This window comes from Bos taurus, chromosome 7 (assembly GCF_002263795.3).
Source record: "Bos taurus isolate L1 Dominette 01449 registration number 42190680 breed Hereford chromosome 7, ARS-UCD2.0, whole genome shotgun sequence".
NCBI lineage: Eukaryota > Metazoa > Chordata > Mammalia > Artiodactyla > Bovidae > Bos > Bos taurus.
This window is the reverse complement of record NC_037334.1, coordinates 14,558,876-14,580,002: the sequence shown is the minus strand read 5'-3', so window position 1 is coordinate 14,580,002 and position 21,127 is coordinate 14,558,876. Positions and strand designations below refer to the sequence as shown.

Sequence of the window (21,127 nt, the reverse complement as noted above, 5' to 3'; positions counted from 1 at the left end):
TGGATGTGAATTTGAACAAACTCCAGGAGATAATGGAGGATGGAGTTGCCTGGTCTAATAACATCCATGGGGTTTCAAAGAGTTGGATGTGACTTGGTGAGTGAACAGCAACAACAGCAATTAGGGGCACACTATTTGGACTCCCCGATAGAGATTACTGGTTGACATGGGTTACTGTAAGGAGATATTTATTAAGGTTGATGTTTGGGGGTTTCTAATTGGAGGTCATTCTTGGAAGCCATTGATGGAGGCCATTGTTGGTGTTATTGGTGTCACTAGCTTAAGGCTCATGGTGGGGGAGTGTCATTGTTGAAGATCACTAATTGGGGAAGTCGCCAGTGGGGGACTATTGATGAGAAAGCACTAGTGGGGTCACCAGTTGGAATCACTCGTTGGGGAGTGATTTTGGGGGGATCATGGATGACATAGTTAATTTGGGAGTCCCTGATGGGTAATTAGTTGGGAAGTCATTGATGGGTCATTGGTTAATGAAATTACTGTCCGGGGGGGTCATTGGTTGGAGAGCACTAGTTGAGTTCATTTGTGGGTATTCGTTGTTGGAAGATCACTGGTTAAGAGGATTCATTGGTTAGGGGGTCACTGGTTAGTACTTCTTGTGGGGGTCATTGGTTGGGGAGGTCACTGACTGAAAGAGTAACTTGTTGGGGTCATTGATGGAAGTCGTTAATTGGGGGGCCAGTGATGGGTGACTGGTTATAGGAATACCTGGTGGAAGATCAAGGATACAGATTATTAGGAGGTGTTTTGGTTAGTCATTGGTTAGGATTCTTAATGGGGGTCACTGATCACAGGTTATTAATTGGAGGGTCACTAAATTGGGCTTCCCAGGTGGAGCTAGTGGTAAAGAACCCACCTACAAATGCAGGAGATGCAGATTTGATCCCTGGGTTGGGAAGATCCCCTGGAGGAAGAAATGGCAACCCGTTCCAGTATTCTTGCTTGGAGGATCCCATGGACAGGGGAGCCTGGAAGGCTATAGTCCATGGGGTCAGAAAGAGTCGGATACGACTGAAGTGACTTAGCATGCATGCATGCAATGGTTCATGACTGTAGGAATAATTGGGGGCCATTGATGGTGGTCATCAGTTGGCAGGACCACTGTTTAGGTGTCCCTGGTAGGTGCCCTTTGTTGGGATCCTTGTTTGGAGGGTCACTGGTTGCATTACATCTGTTCTCAGCATCATGGAGAAAGAGGTTAGCGCTTCAGCCTAGAACAGAGATGCCAGGACTATTCTACCCTTCCTCAGCCCCTTTCTCAGCGCCAACCCTTCACCTGGGCCCCCACCACCCGCTTTGCACCCTGACCCAGTTCCTTTGCAGCTGTCTGGGCCAGCAGGAGCTCGAACTCCCCCTCTGACTGCAGCCTGGCTGGCTGACCGCTGAGCTCTGCCTTGGGAGCGGACACATGAGCTAGGCTTCCGGGAGTCTGGCCCTGAGTGCTGGACATTGACCTTGACCACTGGGCTTTGGATCCAGTCCTGCTGTGCCTCCCAGCCCTGGCCAGCCCCGACCATCCTCCATACAAGAGGGCTCCCCCTGCTGGCTGTCCTCATCCAGCCAGCACTCCTTCGCCTCCACAGGCCTGAGGGTGCCCTATATACCTCTGATGTTTTTTGAGAATCCTCCTCTGTCCCCCTCCCTGGACTGAGTGCTCTGGGAGACAGGGTCTGTCTCTTCCTTCACCTTCCTTTTGCCTTTTTTTTTTTTAAGTATCTTCCCTTTTCACCTTAAAAATTATTTATTTATTTATATAGCTGTGCCTTGTCTTAGGCTTCCCTGGTGGCTCAGATGGTAAAGAATATGCCCAGAATGTGGGAGACCCAGGTTTGATCCCTGGGTTGGGACGTTCCCCCTGGAGAAGGAAATGTCAAACCACTCCAGTATTCTTGCCTGGAGAATCCCATGGACAGGGGAGCCTGACAGGCTACAGTCCATGGGGTCGCAGAGAGTTGGACACAATTGAGTGACTAACACTTTCACTGTCTTAGCTGTGGCACGTGGGATCTTTCTTAGTTGCAGCGTGTGGGATCTAGTTCTCTGACCAGGGATTGAATCTGGGCCCCCTGCATTGTGAGCGCAGAATCTTAGCCACTGGACCACCAGGGAAGTTCCCTCCCTTCCGCCTTGATTGACCTGGTACTCTCTCTGTCCTTCCTCCAGACCTCCACTGACATCCCCAAGACAGAGACACCAGAACCAACTCTGTCTCCGACACCCACGCCTTTGGTCATCACCACAACTGTGACCTTTGGTAGCAATGTCACCATCCTAGAGGTTGGTGGGAAGTGGACGGGGCTGGAAGGGAAGGTCCTGGGGTGGTGGTGGCGGCAGACAATGAAGAGCTCGGGGCAAACTTTGGTCTGTTCCAATGTCCTCAGGAGGGCCTGGACCCTGACAATGGAACTGAACTGGAGACCCTGGAGACTGAGTTAGACAGAGAAGATGAAGAAGAAGGTGATCCCACCATGGGCCCCCACTTCCGGGCAGCAGAACAGTCATGGAATACTGAGTTCCAGATCTTTCCTGTGAGTTTGGGTGGCTTAGGTGCAGGGACTCCTTCCTGGAGCCACACATGGCCACATTCTTTTTTTTTTGCTTTCTTTGCTCTTGCCTAGAATGCCTTCCCACCACCCCAGTACAGTTGACAAATATTTATCTACAGATACTGTGCTAATGTGACAGGCATTGTGCTAATGAATGGCTCTGTGGGTAGGGTGATTCATTTGGCTTTTAGTCTAGGCATGATGAGAAGCCCTCTGGAGAGGGAACATGACTTGGGAGTTTTCAAAGCTCTCTCTGGTGCTGAACAGCCTGTGGACTGTAGGGGGAGCCAGAAGGGCAGCAGGGAAACCAGCGGTCTATGCAAAAGGAGAATCCTGCGGACAGAAGAGCCTGGCCCGCTACAGTCCACGGGGTCGCAAAGAGTAGGACACGTCTGAGTGATTAATACACACATGCATGCAAAATAGAAAGTGGTAACCTGGATGAGAGTGGTGGTGGTGGGGGGAGGGCGGAGGGGGCGGACAGAGACAAGTGGACTGACTTGAACCGTGCCCCATTTTGCTCTTGCTGCTGAAGGTGAAGAAAGATGCTAAGATGACTGGGGAGATGCATGGTGGCACCACTGAGTAAGACGGGGAAGCCTGAAGGAGGAGCAGGTGGAAAGGGTCAATGATCTTATTTCGGATGTGCTAAATTGGCAACTGGGCTTGTCTGGTGGCTCAGTGGTAAAGAACCCGCCTGCCAGTGCAGGAGACGCTGATTCGATCACTGGGTTGGGAAGATCCCCTGGAGAAGGAAATGACAACCCTCTCCCATATTCTTGCCTGGAAAATCCCATGGACAGAGGAGCCTGGTGGGGGCTTCAGTCCATGTGGTCCCAGACTTGACTGAGCGACTGAACAACAGTGACAAATTGGCAACCCTTGTTCGGTTGTCAGTGCAAGTGATTGGTTAGAAAATTCTGGAGCTCAAGGGGTGGTCTAGACTGGAGATAAAGACTTAGAACTCATTAGCAGAGAGATTCTATCTTTAGTCTAGGGATTGGAGGAGCTTGTCTAGAAAAATACCGCAGATAGGGAAGGCATCTAGGTTCTAGCCTTGATGTTGGACAAGGAAGAAGGTGAATAATCCTACCATCTTACCCTGAGTGCTTGTGATGTGCTAAGCATTGTTTTAACTTCTTCATCCTCCCATGGGATATATAGAGCAGGCTTTGACCCATGAACTTTGCACGTGAGTCTGCAGGAGTTAAATAAGTCTGTAGGAGTTGAATAAGTTGAATAAGTGAGAGGCAGTTCCAGGATTAAGATCTCACAGCATGCCCCAGAATTCATGGTCTTCACCTTGCTGCAGCACAGCCAGCTCAAAACTGGAAGCTGAGCTGCTGGAAACATATTGGTTGAAGAAAGAACAACAGAGGCAGCTCAGAGAATGGACTCTGTGTATGCATGTGTGTGTGTGTGTGTGTGTTTAGTATGAAGTCAGTTAGCTGAGAGTTCTGTGTCTGAGTTCCAGGCTCACATCTGTTTTCTTTCCACCCCCTGCTCCAGGGTGCTGGGGAGAAAGGAGAAAAAGGAGAACCAGCTGTGGTCGAACAGGTAAGGGGTCTGGGGCTGGCAGAGTTGCAGGGGTGTGGGCAAGAATGGGGGTCACACTCCTTTCTCCCCCAGGGACAGCAGTTTGAAGGACCCCCAGGAGCCCCGGGACCCCAAGTGAGTCATGACCGCATTCCCCTCTTCTTGCCTTTTACTTCCAGTTGGGGTGTTTGATCTCCCCGGGTGCGGAGTTGGAGTGTAATGTTGCCAGATCATTCAATGACTGTTAGATACTTGAGGCTCAAAAGATGAATAAAAAACGGGATTGAGATGTAAAGTTGGAGGTTTATATGGATCAGCGTAGCATTGAGGGGCCAGGAGTGGCTCAGGGATGGGGTAGGAAGGTCAACACGGGGCCGAGGTCAGTGGTGGGCCACCAGTCCCCTTGGCTCAGACTTTGCACTTCTCATGACCTCTGTACCTCTGTCTGCAACAGGGGGTGGTTGGCCCCTCAGGCCCTCCTGGCCCCCCAGGATTCCCTGGAGACCGTGGTCTACCGGTAGGAGAGTCTGTCTGGCATGTAACCTTTGGGGAGAGGGAGATTTCAAGCTGTGGAGCTGAAGCTGGGAGCATGGCTGGGGCTGGGGACATCACCTTGGGGCTGGCACTGACCCCTCCTGCTCATCTTTCTCCCCATTCGTGAATTGCCATCTGGCTCCTCTTCCATCTTGGGGGTGGGGCTATCCCCTGCTTTTTTCCTTCTGTCTCTATCCTTGAGTGTTTTTTGTCTCTTTCTCTCCATGTCTGTCTCCTCATCTCTCTTTCATCTGTCTCCTTTCTGTTTCTGTCTCTTTCACTTTTCATCACTTTCTCCCTCCCTCCCTCAATTTCTCTGTGTTTGTCTCGTCTTCTGTATCTTCTCTCTCCCTGCCTGCCTCTTTCCATCTCTCTGCCTTCACCTGTCTCTCTCCCTCTCTCCCGCTCTGTTTCTCTCTGCCCCCCTCCTTCCCCTATCTTTTGCTCCATCTCTCTATCTCCGTCCCTCTGTGTCTCTCTTCCTCTCTCAGGGCCCTGCTGGCCTCCCAGGCATCCCTGGCATGGATGGGATCCGGGGTCTCCCAGGCACTGTGATCATGATGCCGGTAAGAGGAAGATAGGCTGGCCTGGCCTTGGGGAGTGGAGTCCTGACCCAGGAAGTGGGGACCTCTTGTAGAAGTTACCCTCACTACTAGTTGCCCTCTAGTTCCAGTTTGCAAGAGGCTCTCACAAAGGACCCCCAGTATCCTTCCAGCAGGCCCAGGCTCAGGCAGTCCTGCAACAAGCTCAGGTGAGGGGAGGATAATCCGGGGACTGTTGGAGGGTGGGGCTTCCCCAATGGCTCAGCGGTAAAGAATCTGCCTGCAATTCAGGAGATGTAGGTTTGATCCCTGGGTCGGGAAGATCCCCTGGAGAGGGGAATTGCAACCCACTCGGGTATTCTTGCCTGGAGAATTCCATGGACAGAGGAGCCTGGCAGGCTACTGTCTATGAGGTAGCATATAACTGAGCATGCGCGTCGGGAGGTACTGGGAGGACATTGAGAGAATGACAAAGATGGGAGACACTGAATAGTCAGGAGACAGGTGGATATTTAACTCTTGACGATGATTTTGTGGGGGTGTGGAAGACTTGAGGCTTTGTTCCCCTCTGTCTCTTCAGCTGTCTATGAAAGGCCCTCCTGGCCCGGTGGGGCTCACCGGACGCCCAGGTCCCGTGGTGAGTAAGGAGGCTGCGTGGAAGAGGGAACACATCCGTGGAGATGACTCTAACTCAAACTCCCTCTAAGTGCATCACCCTGTTTTTCTTCTCCAAGGGTCTTCCTGGGTATCCAGGTCTGAAAGGAGAGATGGGAGAAATGGGGCCGCAGGTGAGATTGGTGGGGTGAGGGGCAGGGTGGATGGGAAGGTGGATGTCTCCCATGGCCACAGGATAAAGTGCGAGTTGGGGAAAATAGCAAAAGGGCTGATGATACACTTGCAATTACTGCCTTTTTGATGTTTGAAATTGTGGTGCTGGAGAGTCCCTTGGACAGCCAGGAGAGCAAACTAGTCAATCCTAAAGGAAGTCAACCCTGAATATTTGTTAGAAGGACTGATCCTGAAGCTGAAGCTCCAATAACTTGGCCACCTAATTCGAAGAGCCAGCTCATTAGAAAAGATGCCGATGCTGGGAAAGATTGAAGGCAGGAGGAGAAAGGGGCAACAGAGGATGAGATGGTTGGATAATATCACAAACTTGATGGACATGACTTTGAGTAAACTTCAGAAGATAATGAAGGACAAGGAAGCCTGTCATGCTGCAGTCCATGGGGTCGCAAAGAGTCAGACACGACTTAGTGACTGAACACAACAGGGAATGACTTAAATTAAGTCCTTACTCTTTGTTATTCTTTTTCTGCCTCCTTTTCTTTCTCTTCTAGGGTCCCCGAGGGCTTCAGGGACCTCATGGGCCCCCTGGCCGAGAGGGAAAGATGGTGAGTGATTCGTATGTCTTCAGGTCATCCCTTAGCCATCTCTCAGCACCCAACACGAGCCTCGGCTCTGTGTTCTCAGGGTCTGCTGGTGTCATTGGTGGGATAAGAGCACTGAGGACAGGGAATGGCAGTCCATTGAGGGTTATGGACTGCCGTTCCCAGTCAAGTGTGACAAAGGAAGCTGGCCAGGTCATGGAGTCAGGGAGGACCAGCTGAGGAATGATGCTTGAGTTGAGGTTTGAGGTATAACCAGGGAAACAGGAGGGGAAGGGCATTCCAAGCGAAGGAACAGTACATGCAAAAGGAAAGACTGGCACATTGGGGAAAATGATAATTCCAGATAGTATTAATATTCCATGGGGAACATACAGCAAGGAGATTAATGCAGACTGAAGATGGGGGCTTTTTTTTTTTTTAAGTGTACTCTTCTCTTTTCAAAAAATTTATTTGTAAAAAATTTATTTATTTTAAATTTTTCTGACTGTCCTGGGTCTTCCTTGCTGTGAAGGGCTTTCTCTAGTTGCAGTGAGTGGGGCCACCCTCTCGTTGTGGAGCACAAGCTTCTCATCGTGGTGGCTTCTCTCATTGTGGAGCACAGGCTCCAGGGCCCACGGGCTTCAGTAGTTGTAGCTCATGGGCTCTAGAGCTCAGGCTCGGTAGTTGCGGTGCACAGGCTTAGTTGCACTGTGGCATGTTGGATCTTCCTGGATCAATTCTCAACCACTGGACCAAAAAGGAAGTCCTCTTTTTATTTTATTTTATTTTTTGGCCATGCGGTATGTAGGAATCTTAGTTCCCCAACCAGAGATGGAACCCTTGCCCCCTTGCAGTGGAAGCATGGAGCCCCAACCACTGGACTGCCAGGGAATTCCCTGAAGACGAGGGTTCTTCATTTTTGTGATGCTGGTAACTCGGATTAGAGAAAGGGCACTAGGGATAAAGAGTAATGGATGGGTTTGAGATATACTTGAGAGGTTCAATTAGTACACAGCGAAACCACCAGCACAAGGGACTGCATGAGGAAGGTACTCCCCACATGGCAGTAGATGTCCTGACTATGTCACCCCTACCCCCCACAGGGCCGCGCTGGAGCAGATGGGGCTCGGGGCCTCCCCGGCGCTACGGGACCTAAGGTAGGTGATGTGGCCAGGACTGGGACTTGGAGGGACTGTCAGGGTAGAGGATTCAAGGCTCAGATGGTATCTTTTTGTGCAGGGTGATCGGGGCTTTGATGGCCTGCCAGGGCTGCCTGGTGAGAAGGGCCAAAGGGTGAGTGTGTGAGGCCCTTCCCCCACATCCACGCCCCTCCCGATATATTCATGACACTCTCCCCACCCCCAATATCAGAGCCTCCATCCCTGTGTCTGAGTGCTCGCCCCTCACACCCCATCTCCCTTTCTTGGGGGTTGATCTCTACCCTCATCTTTTGACTCTGAATGGCCCTCTGTGTTCCCCACTCCAGGGTGACTTTGGTTATGTGGGGAAACCTGGTCCCCCAGGAGAGGATGGACGGAAGGTAAGTTTGGAAGCAAGTTAGGGGGTGGTTTGGAAGCCAGAAAGCCAGAATGAGGGAAATAGAACATTCAGGAGACTGGGGGAGGGGTGAAGGTCTGCATTGGAGACTCAGGAGGCCCCATCAGGGGCTCAAAAAGACAGATGGAGAGTTGGGGGTTAGTACTAGAGTTACTGGGCTTTCCCTATGGCTCAGCGGTAAAGAATCCACCTGCCAATGCAGGAGACATGGGTCCCATCCCTGGGCGGGGAAGATCCCCTGGAGGAGGAAATGGCAACCCACTCCAGTATTCTTGCCTAGAGAATCCCATGGACAGAGAAGCCTGGAGACCATGGGGTCGCAAAAGAGTCAGACTTGACTTAGAGACTAAACAACAACTAGAGTTCAGAGGTGAGGCCCGGGACTGCAGGTCCAGACTGGGGTCACAGGCCTGAATTTCAAGTCACGTACACCCAGCTGGCTGGATTCTGCCACAAGTTCTGACTCTGATGCCCTGGAAGGGGCTGCCCAGATGAGGGAAGGTGATTCTCTAAAGGTCATACCCTTGCCTCCCCAAGTGATGCCACTTTCCCACAGGGAGCAGAGGGACCTCCGGGGCCCACTGGCCAGGCAGGGGAGCCGGTGAGTATGAGGGACCCCTGGACTGCTTGTCTGACACAGAGGAGGGAGGCAGGCCTCCTTGGGCCTCAGAGCAGGGATGCTGGAATAACATTAGCTCCCACTTCCTTGCAGGGCCCCCGAGGACTGATTGGCCCTAGAGGCTCCCCCGGACCCCTGGGACGCCCGGTGAGAACATCACTGTCTTTCTACATCCCTGTTTGTCCTTTCCTCACCGTTATCTCCTCTGCATGTCCATTCCTTGCCGCCTGGCTTCTCTGCCCACTCACTGTTCCCCCTGTGCCTCTCAGCGTCTCAGACGCAGGCTCCTCCACGTGTGTCTGCCCTGGTCTCACAGCCTCTCCTCCCCCAGGGTGTGATTGGAAGTGATGGTGCTCCAGGTGCCAAAGGAAATGTGGTACGTGTTCCAATACCTGATGCTTTCTTTCTTTATCTTTGGCTACACTCAGTCTTTGTTGCTGCACGGGCTTTTTTCTAGTTGCAAGTGGGGGCTACTCTCTAGTTGCAGTGCACAGACTTCTCACTGTAGTGGCTTCTCTTGTTGCAGAGCACGGAGGGGCTCTAGGCGCATAGGCTCTAGGTCCGTGGGCTGCAGTAGTTGCAGCATGGGGACTCCATAGTTGCGGCTCCCGGGCTCTAGAGCACAGGCTGTATAGTTGTGGCGCACGGGCTTAGCTGTTCCTTGCCATTTGGGATCTTCCCAAATCAGGGATCCAACCTGTGTCTCCTGCATTGGCAGGTGGATTCTTTACCACTGAGCCACCAGGGAAGCCCCACCTGATGCTTTCTTTTAAATTAATGAATGAATTAAAGTTTCGTTTGGGCTGGGTTTTCATTGCTGGGCACAGGCTTTCTCTAGATGTGGCAAGCCGGAGCTACTCCTCACTGTGGTGTGCGGGCTTCTCATTGCGGTGGCTTCTCCTGTTGCAAAGCATGGGCTCTAGGCACACGGGCTTCAGTGGCTGGCAGCTCATGGGCTCTAGAGTTCGGGCTTAGTACTTGTGGTGCATGGACTCAGTTGCCCTGCGGCATGTGGAATCCTCCTGGACCAGGGGTTGAACCCATGCCCCCTGCATTGGTTGGTGGATTCCCATCCACGGTGCCACCAGGGAAGCCCCCCTGATGCTTTCAGACACTCTGACCCTATGACCACCCATATCCTTGTCCACTCCCATGACCCTTTCCTTCATTTCAACTTCACTGACACCTCAACACCACAACCTTTCCAGCTTCACAGAAACCTTACTTTCTCCCCAGGGTCCTCCAGGAGAACCAGGCCCCCCAGGACAGCAGGGAAATCCTGGGTCCCAGGTTTGAGCTATTTTTCCAATAAGGGGGGGAGGGGTGGTCCATGAAGGTCATAGACCATTCTTAGCTTCTCCAACTTCTGCTCTCACTGTCCTTTTCTAATGCTTTTCTTGTCTTTTAAAATATCTCCAGGGAATTCCCGGCCCCCAGGGACCCATCGGCACTCCTGGGGAGAAGGTGAGTGACAGCTCTACATTTCCCTCCTCCCCTATCGTCTTCTTCCTTCAACTCTGCCTGCAGGAAAAGCTTCCCATTGGGCCCCTTTTGTAAGCCATGGATAATGATCAATTGCAGCAGTCCCTAAACAAGCCCAGAGTAACCAAATGTCATTGTTGGAGAAGGGCTGATGGTGAGAAATAGACCTCGACCGAGTTTAGAGAACAAGGGGATATTATCAAGACACGGGGGAACCTCTCAGAAGCCAGAAAGTATTACCAAGATTCATGGGCCAAGAAATCCTTTTCTTTGGGGTCTTGCAGTGTCGTCTTTGTTCCTCTGCATGTCTGTTTCCATCTCCCCTGAAAGACAGGATTCTTTCTATATACATCTTGAAAAAGCAAAAATGTTAGTCTCTCAGTCACGTCTGATTCTTTCTGACCCCATGGACTGTAGCCCACTACGTGCCTCTGTCCACAAGATTCTTCAGGCAAGAATACTGGAGTGGGTTGCCATTCTCTTCTCCAGGGGACCTTCCCAACCCAGAGATCAAACCCATGTCTCGCGCGTTGCTGGTAGATTCTTTACCGTCTGAGTCTGTTCTTACTTCAACCCTGTTTCTACACAATCTTGTACTGCTCTGTCACTATTTCAGTTCCCAGCTCCTTAGGATCTTACAGTTTCTTTACCCAAACCCATCTGATCATAGTTTCAATGAGACAAGGTGTTGCTTCCCTCAAAATTTCAGGAGAGAGTCTGACTGGCTTAGCTGGGCCAGGATCTCCCCTCTGGACTCATCAACTGTGTGCAGGACATAGAGGGGTCACCACATGCCTGTGTAGACCCACCACTCTTCGGTGGAACTGTGGGTTGAAGGGGCTTCTAAAGGAAGGGGTCCCCCATCCCAGCATGTCTGTCACACTATTTTTATATCCCTTGCCTGAATTCTCCCAGAAGCAGAGGCTTTCTGAGGCATAGAGAGGGGAGGCGGCTTGTCCAGGGTCATACAGCAAGTTCGGAATTGCTGAGAATAGATTGCTTGACCAGTAGGATCTGCTTTTTCTCTAACCTTGAGGTAGCTGCATGTCTGAGCAGGGATTTCCTGGTGGAATGCCAGGCCCTGAGACGCTGTATCTCTCCCTACTTTTCATCTTCTTTCAGGGTCCTCCTGGAAACCCAGGAATTCCAGGCCTCCCAGGATCTGAAGGCCCTCCGGTGAGAACTAGATTCTGGGAGAAAGAGGAAGGAGAAGGGAGAGGCTTGGGAGTTTGGATGGCAAATCAGGTCTTTGACAACTCAGAACGTCTTTCTCCCAGGGTCACCCAGGTCATGAGGGCCCAACAGGAGAGAAAGGGGCCCAGGTAAGGGACCTGAAGAGGGGCTGATCTGGGGATGGGGGTTGGCAGGCAGGGCCAGGAGTCTCATGAGAAGAGAGATGAGGGCGCTGGGAACACGGAGGGGGAAGAACAGGTTGACACTGATCTTATCTCCATCTCAGGGTCCAGCAGGGTCAGCAGGCCCTCCGGGCTATCCAGGACCTCGGGGTGTGAAGGTAAGTGATGCTTTGGGCCTGCAGTTAGGGCTGATTCATCAGCACTGACTTCGGGAAGCTGGCTCCATCAGACACTTCTACAAGAGTGTGAGAGAGGAATCAGCCCGCCAGGCAAGGTGCGGTGGAACTGGCCCTATGCAGCAGGGTGTGTTCTACTTTGAAGCTGAACAGCCAAAGGGTAACATTACAGCATAGTTGTCACCTTGCAGTTGAGAATAGTTAAACCCATTACAGGCTGAACCCCACTGTTAAGCACACACATCACATCCCCAGGTCAACACATTATAATCAAGCAGAGGGTTGTTTTAAAAGCTCAAATAGATAGCCAGTGGGAATGTGCTGTTTGATGCAGAGAGCTTAAATCAGTGCTCTGTGACAACCTAGAGGGGTGGCATGGGGTGGGAGGTGAGAGGGAAGTTTAAGAGGGAGGGGACATATGTATACCTATGGCTGATTCTTGTTGATGTATGGCAGAAACCAACACAACATTGTAAAGCATGTATCCTTCAATTAAAAATAAATAAAACAAACAAAAGCAACAAAAACTCAAGCCAAGAGCCATACAATCTACAAGCCTAGAAGTGCTAGGACCACTTGAGAGCTGTACTGAATAGAGACTTACTGTTGACCAGCTGTAGGGACATTGTATTAAAATCTGTGTGGTAGCTAAGTCCAGTTACCTTGTAGCTAAGTACAGGTATCCATCACCTGTAGTCTAAGAACAGAGTTTGGTTAGTCTAAGAACAGTCTAAAAGCCACATTTTCGCATTGTAGACAAGCTTCACCCTATAGCCAAGGAGGTGTAGTTATGTTGTAGCTGGCCATGAAGTCCTGTGGGTGTCCAAACTCAGAGTTCCATTGAAAGTCAGGCATGGTTTTCTATGTAGAGTTGAAGGCTATGTTTTGGCTGAGTCTAGTTACACCATAGCCATGGTCAGAGAACAATTGTGGTCAAACTCGGTTACATCGTGGTCAATGAATTGCCCTGTGGCTAGAGACAGTCATGATAGTGTCAAAACACATAGTTACATCGTATCCAAGGGTAACTTCATTGTAGTCACTGAATTCCATTATAGTGTGTCTCCCTGTGGCTGGAAACAGTCATGCTATTGTCAAAACATAGTTATAGTGTATCCAAGTACAATTTCATTTAGCTCACTGAGCTCAGTTACACTGTAGCCGAGTGCAGCTTTTCTTATGGCCCAAGCCAAGAATTTGGTGTGAGCAGCATCTGGGCTTGCACTGAGCAGTCTCACTGTAGCCAAGCACAGACTCCCCTTGTTGCCAGGCACAGAGTCGCACTGTATCCAGCACAATGGGAAACATTCCTTCGCCTTTAGAATGAAGCTGGGTTCTGGAATGTTCATCCTTTTCCTCCTGCCAGAAGGAACTGTGGACACAGTGTCCCTAGGAGATGGAAATCAATTACTTGGAAATTTGGCCTTCCCTTCACACCCCCACACAGATGATCTTGGGAAGCTGCCAGTGAGAAGGGGCGGGGGAAATGAACCTCTTGTACACCATACTAGCAGATGATGGGACAAGATAATTTTCTCTGGGGCTTCTCCCCACCCCCTCCCTCTAGTCCTGCATCCTCTTGGGACTGTCCTGGCTGTTTCAGGGCAGAGGACTGAGTTCAGGGCCCTTCTTAAGTGGGGGCAGCATGGGGACTGAGAGCTTCTTTCTTTTCAGGGTACCTCTGGCAACCGGGGCCTCCAGGGGGAGAAAGGAGAGAAGGTAAGAAAGAAGGGGATTCCTTGGGAGAGGGGAATCCTAGTATTGGGGCTCTGACTCTGCCCCTTCATGAAAACCTTGACTTCTGATCTCTGTACTGTCTTTCACCCAGGGAGAGGATGGTTTCCCAGGCTTCAAGGGTGATGCGGGGCTTAAAGGAGATCGGGTAAGATGATCTCCAAGGGAGGAGTCTGGTGAATCTGGGGGACTTGGGAAAAACAGTGAGGAGGTGAACTGGGGCAAAGACAGCGGGCAGGGATGACAAAGAAGGACTGATATCAGGGTTTCTCCCTTCTGTTCCAGGGGCAACCCGGACCTCCAGGTCCTCGGGGAGAGGATGGTCCGGAGGGGCTAAAGGGGCAGGAGGGGCTGCTTGGCGAGGAGGGTCCCCCAGGCTCAGCTGGGGAGAAGGTGAGTGGACCTGGTCACCCGCCTCCAGTCTGTCCCCAGCTTCCTGCAGTCAAGGTGTTCCCTGGCCCTTTGCCCTCAGCCTTCTGTCTTTTTATCTCCAACTTTAGGAGGCTCTCCACTTCTTCACTTCTGCAGCTCAGCATGATAGAGCAATGCAATGCACTCTATCTTATTTATATCCCATAACCACTATAGGCAACAGACATTTTTATCCCCATTCTACAGACAAGTAAACTGAGATTTGGAACAGTTGAATGAGCTGTCCAAGGACATGCCCCTAGCAGACAGGGACCAGGAGTTGAACCCATGTTTCCCTGGATCCCACCCTCCTCCCTTTGCCACCGTGCCCCAGCCATCCTGCCCCTCCCCCACTGACCCCCAAATTGCAATCTCTGACTTTTTTCCTACAATCTCTCTGCAGGGCAAGCTTGGCGTGCCGGGTCTCCCAGGTTATCCAGGACGTCCAGGCCCTAAGGTCAGATGCTAGGAGGCAGGTGGTGGGCAAGGGTAGGGTTTAGAGACTGATTAACATCTGGGGTTCTAGGCTGTGGTCTGGGGGGTGTGAACTGGCCACCTCATGGGGCACTGAAAATGTAAGATGTGGGCTTTGGCATCAAACTTAGGCTCAAATACCCAAGCTTATCTGCTAAGTGGCCTTGGGTAAGTCACTCCTCACCTGCTAAGTGACCTTGAGTAAGTCACCCCCTAATACCTGCTAAATGAACTTGAACAAGTCTATTGAGCCATTTTTCTCAGTTGCAAAATGGAGATACCAGCAGTAGCTACCTCATCAATTTGATTATAATAATGTTGATGATTTTGGTGATAATAAATCTGTAGGACCCTCTTACTGGTATGATTGAGGTTGGCTCAAACAAAAAGTCAGTAAAGAGCAGAATCATAAAAAACATGCAGCTTACATATCTCGAATTAATTATAACTTAGAATGTATTTATGTAAAAATGTACATTGGCTGCCAGTGTGTTGATGGATGAGGCTATTGGTAAGACGTGTCTCTCTGCCTCAGCCACACCCGTGTTACATCACTGATGATTTGTAGTTTTTGTTTACATAAAGCGGAGCAGAAAAATCCAAGACATTTGGAAGAAATCTGAGCACAGAATCCTCGAGTTCCATACTTTTGGCGCCTTGTTCTGGCACAGTTATCTTGCGTTTGTGTGTCCTAAGTCTCTTCGGTTGTGTCTGACTCTTTTCAATCCCATGGACTGTGGCCCGCTAGTCTCTGTCCATGGGCTTCTCCAGGCCGAATGCTGGAGTGGGTTGCCACGCCCTCCTGCAAGGGATCTTCCCGCCTCTAACCCGCCCCTTACCCAACCGCCCCCACGTTCTTGACCCCGCCCCTGGCGCTGCCTCTGAGGCTGCCCTTTAACCAGGGCCCTGCATACCCTGGATGCCCTGCCTGCATGCGTGCTAAGTGGCTTCAGTCATGTCCAACTCTTTGCGACCCCATGGACTGTGGCCCGCTAGGCTCCTCTGTCCGTGGGATTCTCCAGGCCAAGAATACTGGAGTGGGTTGCCATGCCCTTCTCCAGGGGATCTCCCAGACCCAGGGATGGAACCCGCCTCTCTTACTCCTGAGTTGGCGGATGAGTTCTTTACCACTAGCGTCACCTGGGAAGCCCCATAGTTATCTTGCTCATGTCTATCTAATTTGACAGTGATTTTTTTAAAAAATTGCTTTCCTTTATGTTAAATCTTTTCCATTTCTCTCTCTCTCTCTCTTTTTTTGGGGTTGAACTCTGCTGTTTGAAGGATCTTAGATCCCAAGACCAGGAATTGAACCCAGGCCCTCAGCAGTGAAAGCGCTGAGTCTTAACCACTGAACTGCCAGGGAATTCTTGTCTTTTCCATGTAACTTTGATTTTAGAGATATCTTTCTTTTCCCTTTCTGCATTTCATCAGTTTTCATAAGCTTTCATTAAATCACATGAGTCCATTGGCAAGAGTAACTGCTATAAACAGGTTTGGGAATTAACTCAAGGCACCAAAATTCAGAGCAGAACTCAGCCTGTTGGAGCAGGAATTCCTGGGAGTTCAAAGAAATTCAAAGGCTCGTAGCCAAGGCTGAGCAGCGTGCCTTGAGCATCAAGCAATGAACACATTACAGGAGGCCTGATGTATCAGTTAAGTTGAAGTCAGTTTTGGGTTGCTAGAATAAAAACGCCTTGGACTGGATGTTTTAAACATAGAAATTTGTTTTGGAGGCCAAAAGTCTGAGATCAGAGCGCCAGCATGGTTGGATTCTATGAGGGCTTTCTTCCTGGTTTGTAGATGAACATTTTCTGTCTTTGTCCTCACATAGTGGAGGAAAAGGCCCTGATGCTGGGAAATATTGAAGGCAAAAGGAGAAGGGGGCAGCAGAGGATGAGATGGTTGGATGGCATCACAGACTCAATGGACATAAATCAGCAAATTTTGGGAGATAGTGAAGGACAGGGAAACCTGGCATGCTACAGTCCATGGGGTCACAAAAAGTCGAACATGATTTAACGACTGAACAACAACAAAGGAGAGAGGGAGGAGCCAGAGAGAGAGACAGACCGAGAGAGATATAGTCTCCTTTCTTTAAAAAAAAACCTTTTTATTTTGTATTGGGGTATAGCCAATTAACAATGTTGTGATAGTTTCAGGTAAACCAAGAAGGGACTCAGTCATACATATGCATGTATCCATTCTCCCCCAAACTCCCCTCCCATCCAGGCTGCCACATAACATTGAGCAGAGTTCCCTGTGCTCTACAGTAGGTCCTTGTTGGTTACCCATTTTAAATATAGCAGTGTGTACATGTCCATCCCAAACTCCCTAACTATCCCTTCCCCCATCCTTCCCCCTGGCAACCATAGGTTGGTTCTCTAATTCTGTGAGTCTCTTTCTGTTTTGCAAGTAAGTTTGTTTGTATCATTTCTTTTCAGATTCCATATATAAGGGATGTCATACGATATTTCTCCTTCTTTGTCTGACTTACTTCACTCAGTATGTCTAGTCTCCTCTTCTTATAAGGACACTAATCCTATTTATGAGGCCCCTACCCTCATGACCTACTTAGTTCCCACAGGTTCCACCTCCAAATATTATCACACTAGGGATTGAGGACTCAACATGAATTTTTGGAAGACACAAACATTCAGCCCATAGCAGTTACTAATTGCATGAGTAACAATGACAGTTAACATTCGTTGAATTCATACTATGTACCAAGTACTTTGTAACAAAAATAAAACTAAACAAGACATTTTCTACACATATCCCATCTATCCTAACCAGAACCTTGTTCATATCATCCCAGGCTACAAACAGGGAGACTGGTGCTCAGAGAGGTTCAGCCATTTGTCTAGGGCCACACAGCTAGTCCAGAGATGGATCTAGGATTCAAAACACAGTGAGGGGTGGGAGGGGATATTGGAGCCTATGATGTCTTCTCCCCAGGTCAAGGGAGGATGCCTCCAAGATGGGCAGGAAAGCAACTACTGGAGTCAGTTAATAAGTATTGAGTAAGTGCCCACCATATGCCAGGCAGTGGGGATTAGGACTAGAGCGTTATGTCCTAGTCATTGAATAACTAAGCAGACAAGCAGGTCATTTCAAGACAAATATTATGGGGGAAACAAAATAGGAAAATGTGTTAGTGCATGATTTGAGGATGAGGTGGTCAGGATGGTGGTGGGAGGCTTCTTGAAGGAGGTGACATCTGAATGAGATCTAGATGAGGAGGGGATCTAAGAAGAGAATTTTAGGCAAAGGCAGACAGTGCAAAGGCCCTGAGGCAGGAATGTACTGGTATGTGAGTAGCATTAAAGGGGCTAGTGTGGCTGGAAAGGAGTGAGCAAGAGGAGAGAGGTGAGGATGCCTGAGGGCTGTCTTGGAGGAGGCAGGGGCTGGAGGGACCAAAGAAGCCTCTGGAATCAGTCACCTGGAAATGCCTGAAAAGATGGGATGACCAAATGGAGGGCTAACATTGCCCACCACCCATTCCTCATCTCCATTTCTTCTCTCTCATTCTCTTGATTCAGGGATCTATTGGCTTTCCGGGACCTCTGGGACCATTAGGAGAAAAAGGGAAGCGGGTGAGTCATGATCTAGGGGTCAGTGGGGAGGTGAAGGGCTCGCATGAGAGGAGGAGTGTGTGTGGCTGTGCGTGACAGCAGGTGGGACCCTAGGCAGGTGTGTCTGTGCCTGGAAGCACTGTGTGCACACACATTGCCACATGCAATGCAGGGCACATGTAGGTGATCCCACCTGGCACTACAGCACGTGTGCCCATGTGCCATGTGCATCCTACATGCCCTTCAGTGCAAATCAGATGGGACCTGGATGCTGCAGCCTCGGGGCTTGTGACTGGGTGAACAAGGGCACCAGCTGCATGTCTGTTGTGTGACTGTGGGCATAAATGCATGAAAGGGCATGTTGATGTGTGTTAAAGAATAGGGAAACACACATCGAATATGTATTTCTATGCACCTGAGGGATTGTGTACACATGCGTGCATTGTTTGGCTATGTGTGCACTGCAGCTATGTAAATGGATATTGTGTATATGCACTCATCATGTACACCACTGTGTTTATCAAGACCATGTCCTCACATGAGCCCATGTACATATGTGTTTACTACATTGGGTAGACACATGGGCAAAGAACATATTACCCGACAAGCTCCATGTGTCATCTCGAAGCTGTGGTCACCCCTTGCATGCCATGGTGGCACACAATCCTGTATGCATACCATGCAGCTGTGATAATTAAACAGGTGTCTGTGTGAGTGAACATGCTTCTAGGGGTGGACCCTCTAGGTACAATCCTAATATAACTGGGTGTCTGTCATCTTTTCATAGTTGGGTGTGTAAGTTGTCTTTATGTATTTGAGTGAGTGAAAGGCTTGCGAATGAATGTGAGACAGACATCTTCCAGGTCTCTGACTGGGTGTATTTGTGTGTTTCTGTCCTGTCTTTGCACCATCACCACCTTCTCCTTCCCCCTCGCCCCAATTTATGTTCCAGGGGAAGGCTGGGCAGCCAGGCCTGGAAGGAGAGCGGGGACCACCAGTAAGAAAATGGGGACAGGGCCAGAAAGATGGGCTACGAGGGGAGAGGTGGGTGGGAAGAGAGTTTGGGGGATGTTGGTGGTCCTTGGGTGGTCACAGAGGGAAGGGACCCTAAGGACTCGGCCTCACTTCCTGGCTCCCGCCCCCCCACCCCTGCCTAATCTTTGCTTCTTTTCACTTCAGGGTGCCCGTGGAGAGAGAGGGCAACCAGGTGCCACAGGGCAGCCGGGCCCCAAGGTATGGAGAGGGTGGGTGGCCAGGTACCCCCATGCAAGCCTTCTGGTTCAGGCCCACCAAGTCCCTCCCAACACATCCCTGTTGAGTTTGTTCTGCAGCCTGAGTCTAATTCATTCTATCCTAGGGTGATGTGGGCCAGGACGGAGCCCCTGGGTTCCCTGGAGAAAAGGTAAGTGAGTGAGTGAGTTTGTGTGTGTCTGTGTGATTCTGGCGGGGAGACAAGCCCAGAAGGTAGGGAGACATTATAATGCAGAATGCAGAAAGAGCCTCTGATATCCGAGAGCTGTGAGTTCAAGTCTTAACTTTGCTGCTCATCTGCTCTGTGACCTTGGTTGAGTCACCTAACCTCTCTGCCTCGGTTTCTTCCTCTACCAAATGAGAATAACCACAGTCCCCCTCCCAAAGGGCTGCTGTGGCAAATGAAATGACTTCCTGCAGGTAGAATGCTTGACCCCATGCCTGGCCTGCAGGAAGCACCCAGAATGCTTGTTGTCATTAGGTGGGACTCAGAGGGAGGGGGAGGAAAGCAGAAAGGATGCTCTAATGATTCTGCTTCCGTTTCAGGGCCTCCCAGGTCTGCAAGGTCCTCCTGGGTTCTCTGGACCAAAGGGTCCCCCTGTAAGTCAGCATATCCTGCTGGGGGGAGGGGGAACCAGGCAGTGGGGAAACTCCTTATTGTGCTTCAGCTCTCTCATGCTTTGTCTGTCAGGGTCCCCAGGGAAAAGATGGGGTACCTGGACACCCTGGACAGAGAGGAGAATTGGTGAGCAACCCTTTGACCTCTGACCCCTGACCCCATTGAGCTCTTCATTTCTTCCACTCCATGATATTTTTTTTCATTTATATTTTATTAAAAAAAATTTTTTTTTTTTTGGCCACATCTTGTGGCATGTGGGATCTTAGTTCCCTTACCAGGAATGGAGCCTGCACCCCTTGCAGCGGATGCTCAGTCTTAACCACTGGAGCACCAGGGAAGTCCCATGACACCTTCTTTCAATGTTTCTCCTCAGGGTTTCCAAGGTCAGACAGGCCCACCTGGACCAGCTGGTGTCGTGGGTCCTCAGGTCAGAGTGGTCCCCACAGGTCTCCCCAGTTTTGCACCAGTTTGGGGATATTTGGGGGGAGGGGAGATGGTGATCCCAGACAGAACCACTACCCCAGGCCACCTCCATTCAAGATGAGCCTTCTTCCTTTCCAGGGAAAGACAGGAGAAGCAGGGCCTCTGGGTGAGAGGGGGCCCCCAGGGCCCCCTGGACCTCCTGGTGAACAAGGTCTTCCGGGCCTGGAAGGCAGAGAGGGGGCCAAGGTGAGACCACCACCCCACGGGACATCTCGGTTGAGTGACCCCAAAGATCCTGGAATGGCCTTAGCATCAACCCTGTGGGGGAGGGGACCCAGACTCACAGATTGAGGGGAGACGCCCCTGCTCCACAGTCTGACTTCCCTCCCCTGGACTCCTGCAGGGGGATGTGGGACCACTGGGACCCCTTGGGAAGGAAGGGCCACCTGGACCCAGAGGTTTCCCTGGTCCTCATGGAGCCCCCGGGGACCCAGTAAGTATGGTTTGCATGTGCCTGGCTGGGCTGTGAAGTGGAGAAAGAAAGGGGGGCTTAGGAGGGACATGGCCATAGCCTCCTGACCATGGAGGAGGAGGGATGGATCCCTGAACCTCAGTGCCAGGAAGGGGGTGGGAACTCTGAGCCCCCCAGAGTAAACACAGGACCTGGGAGCACTTTAGGGGGGTCTCTCTTTCTAGGGAAGCAAGTCGTGGGGACTTGTGGATCTTAGTTTCCTGACCAGGGGTCGAGCCCAAACTCTCAGAAATGAGAGCACAGAGTCCTGACTACTGGACTACCAGTGAATTACCTTTGGGGGTCTCTTGACTATGAATCATCTCCTCCTCAGGGACCGACTGGTTTAAAGGGTGACAAGGGCCCCCCAGGTCCTGTTGGTGCCAACGTAAGTGTA

General features: G+C 50.7%; 1 protein-coding gene and 1 long non-coding RNA gene across 7 annotated transcripts in view; one reads left to right on the top strand and one right to left on the bottom strand.

Moving 5' to 3' along the window:
• Window positions 1-21,127, top strand: part of COL5A3 (collagen type V alpha 3 chain) — a 44,702-nt gene that overhangs the window by 7,334 nt on the left and 16,241 nt on the right. For all 6 annotated transcript variants that reach the window (NM_001205624.3, XM_005208735.4, XM_015472002.3 and 3 more), the window contains 35 exons: window positions 2,182-2,295; window positions 2,400-2,546; window positions 4,074-4,121; window positions 4,194-4,235; window positions 4,555-4,617; window positions 5,126-5,200; window positions 5,302-5,385; window positions 5,757-5,813; window positions 5,911-5,964; window positions 6,517-6,570; window positions 7,650-7,703; window positions 7,786-7,839; window positions 8,033-8,086; window positions 8,660-8,704; window positions 8,816-8,869; window positions 9,054-9,098; window positions 9,959-10,012; window positions 10,142-10,186; window positions 11,327-11,380; window positions 11,482-11,526; window positions 11,664-11,717; window positions 13,410-13,454; window positions 13,564-13,617; window positions 13,755-13,862; window positions 14,284-14,337; window positions 17,894-17,947; window positions 18,879-18,923; window positions 19,106-19,159; window positions 19,284-19,328; window positions 19,724-19,777; window positions 19,869-19,922; window positions 20,170-20,223; window positions 20,358-20,465; window positions 20,623-20,712; window positions 21,065-21,118. In NM_001205624.3, coding sequence (NP_001192553.3) covers window positions 2,182-2,295; window positions 2,400-2,546; window positions 4,074-4,121; window positions 4,194-4,235; window positions 4,555-4,617; window positions 5,126-5,200; window positions 5,302-5,385; window positions 5,757-5,813; window positions 5,911-5,964; window positions 6,517-6,570; window positions 7,650-7,703; window positions 7,786-7,839; window positions 8,033-8,086; window positions 8,660-8,704; window positions 8,816-8,869; window positions 9,054-9,098; window positions 9,959-10,012; window positions 10,142-10,186; window positions 11,327-11,380; window positions 11,482-11,526; window positions 11,664-11,717; window positions 13,410-13,454; window positions 13,564-13,617; window positions 13,755-13,862; window positions 14,284-14,337; window positions 17,894-17,947; window positions 18,879-18,923; window positions 19,106-19,159; window positions 19,284-19,328; window positions 19,724-19,777; window positions 19,869-19,922; window positions 20,170-20,223; window positions 20,358-20,465; window positions 20,623-20,712; window positions 21,065-21,118 — 2,169 coding nt within the window. The remainder of the gene's footprint in view (window positions 1-2,181; window positions 2,296-2,399; window positions 2,547-4,073; window positions 4,122-4,193; window positions 4,236-4,554; window positions 4,618-5,125; window positions 5,201-5,301; window positions 5,386-5,756; window positions 5,814-5,910; window positions 5,965-6,516; window positions 6,571-7,649; window positions 7,704-7,785; window positions 7,840-8,032; window positions 8,087-8,659; window positions 8,705-8,815; window positions 8,870-9,053; window positions 9,099-9,958; window positions 10,013-10,141; window positions 10,187-11,326; window positions 11,381-11,481; window positions 11,527-11,663; window positions 11,718-13,409; window positions 13,455-13,563; window positions 13,618-13,754; window positions 13,863-14,283; window positions 14,338-17,893; window positions 17,948-18,878; window positions 18,924-19,105; window positions 19,160-19,283; window positions 19,329-19,723; window positions 19,778-19,868; window positions 19,923-20,169; window positions 20,224-20,357; window positions 20,466-20,622; window positions 20,713-21,064; window positions 21,119-21,127) is intronic.
• Window positions 10,450-13,063, bottom strand: LOC132345693 (uncharacterized). The gene is made up of 2 exons (XR_009495162.1): window positions 12,398-13,063; window positions 10,450-10,527 (listed from the first exon to the last, which is right to left on the bottom strand). It is a non-coding gene; the product is annotated as an uncharacterized lncRNA (long non-coding RNA).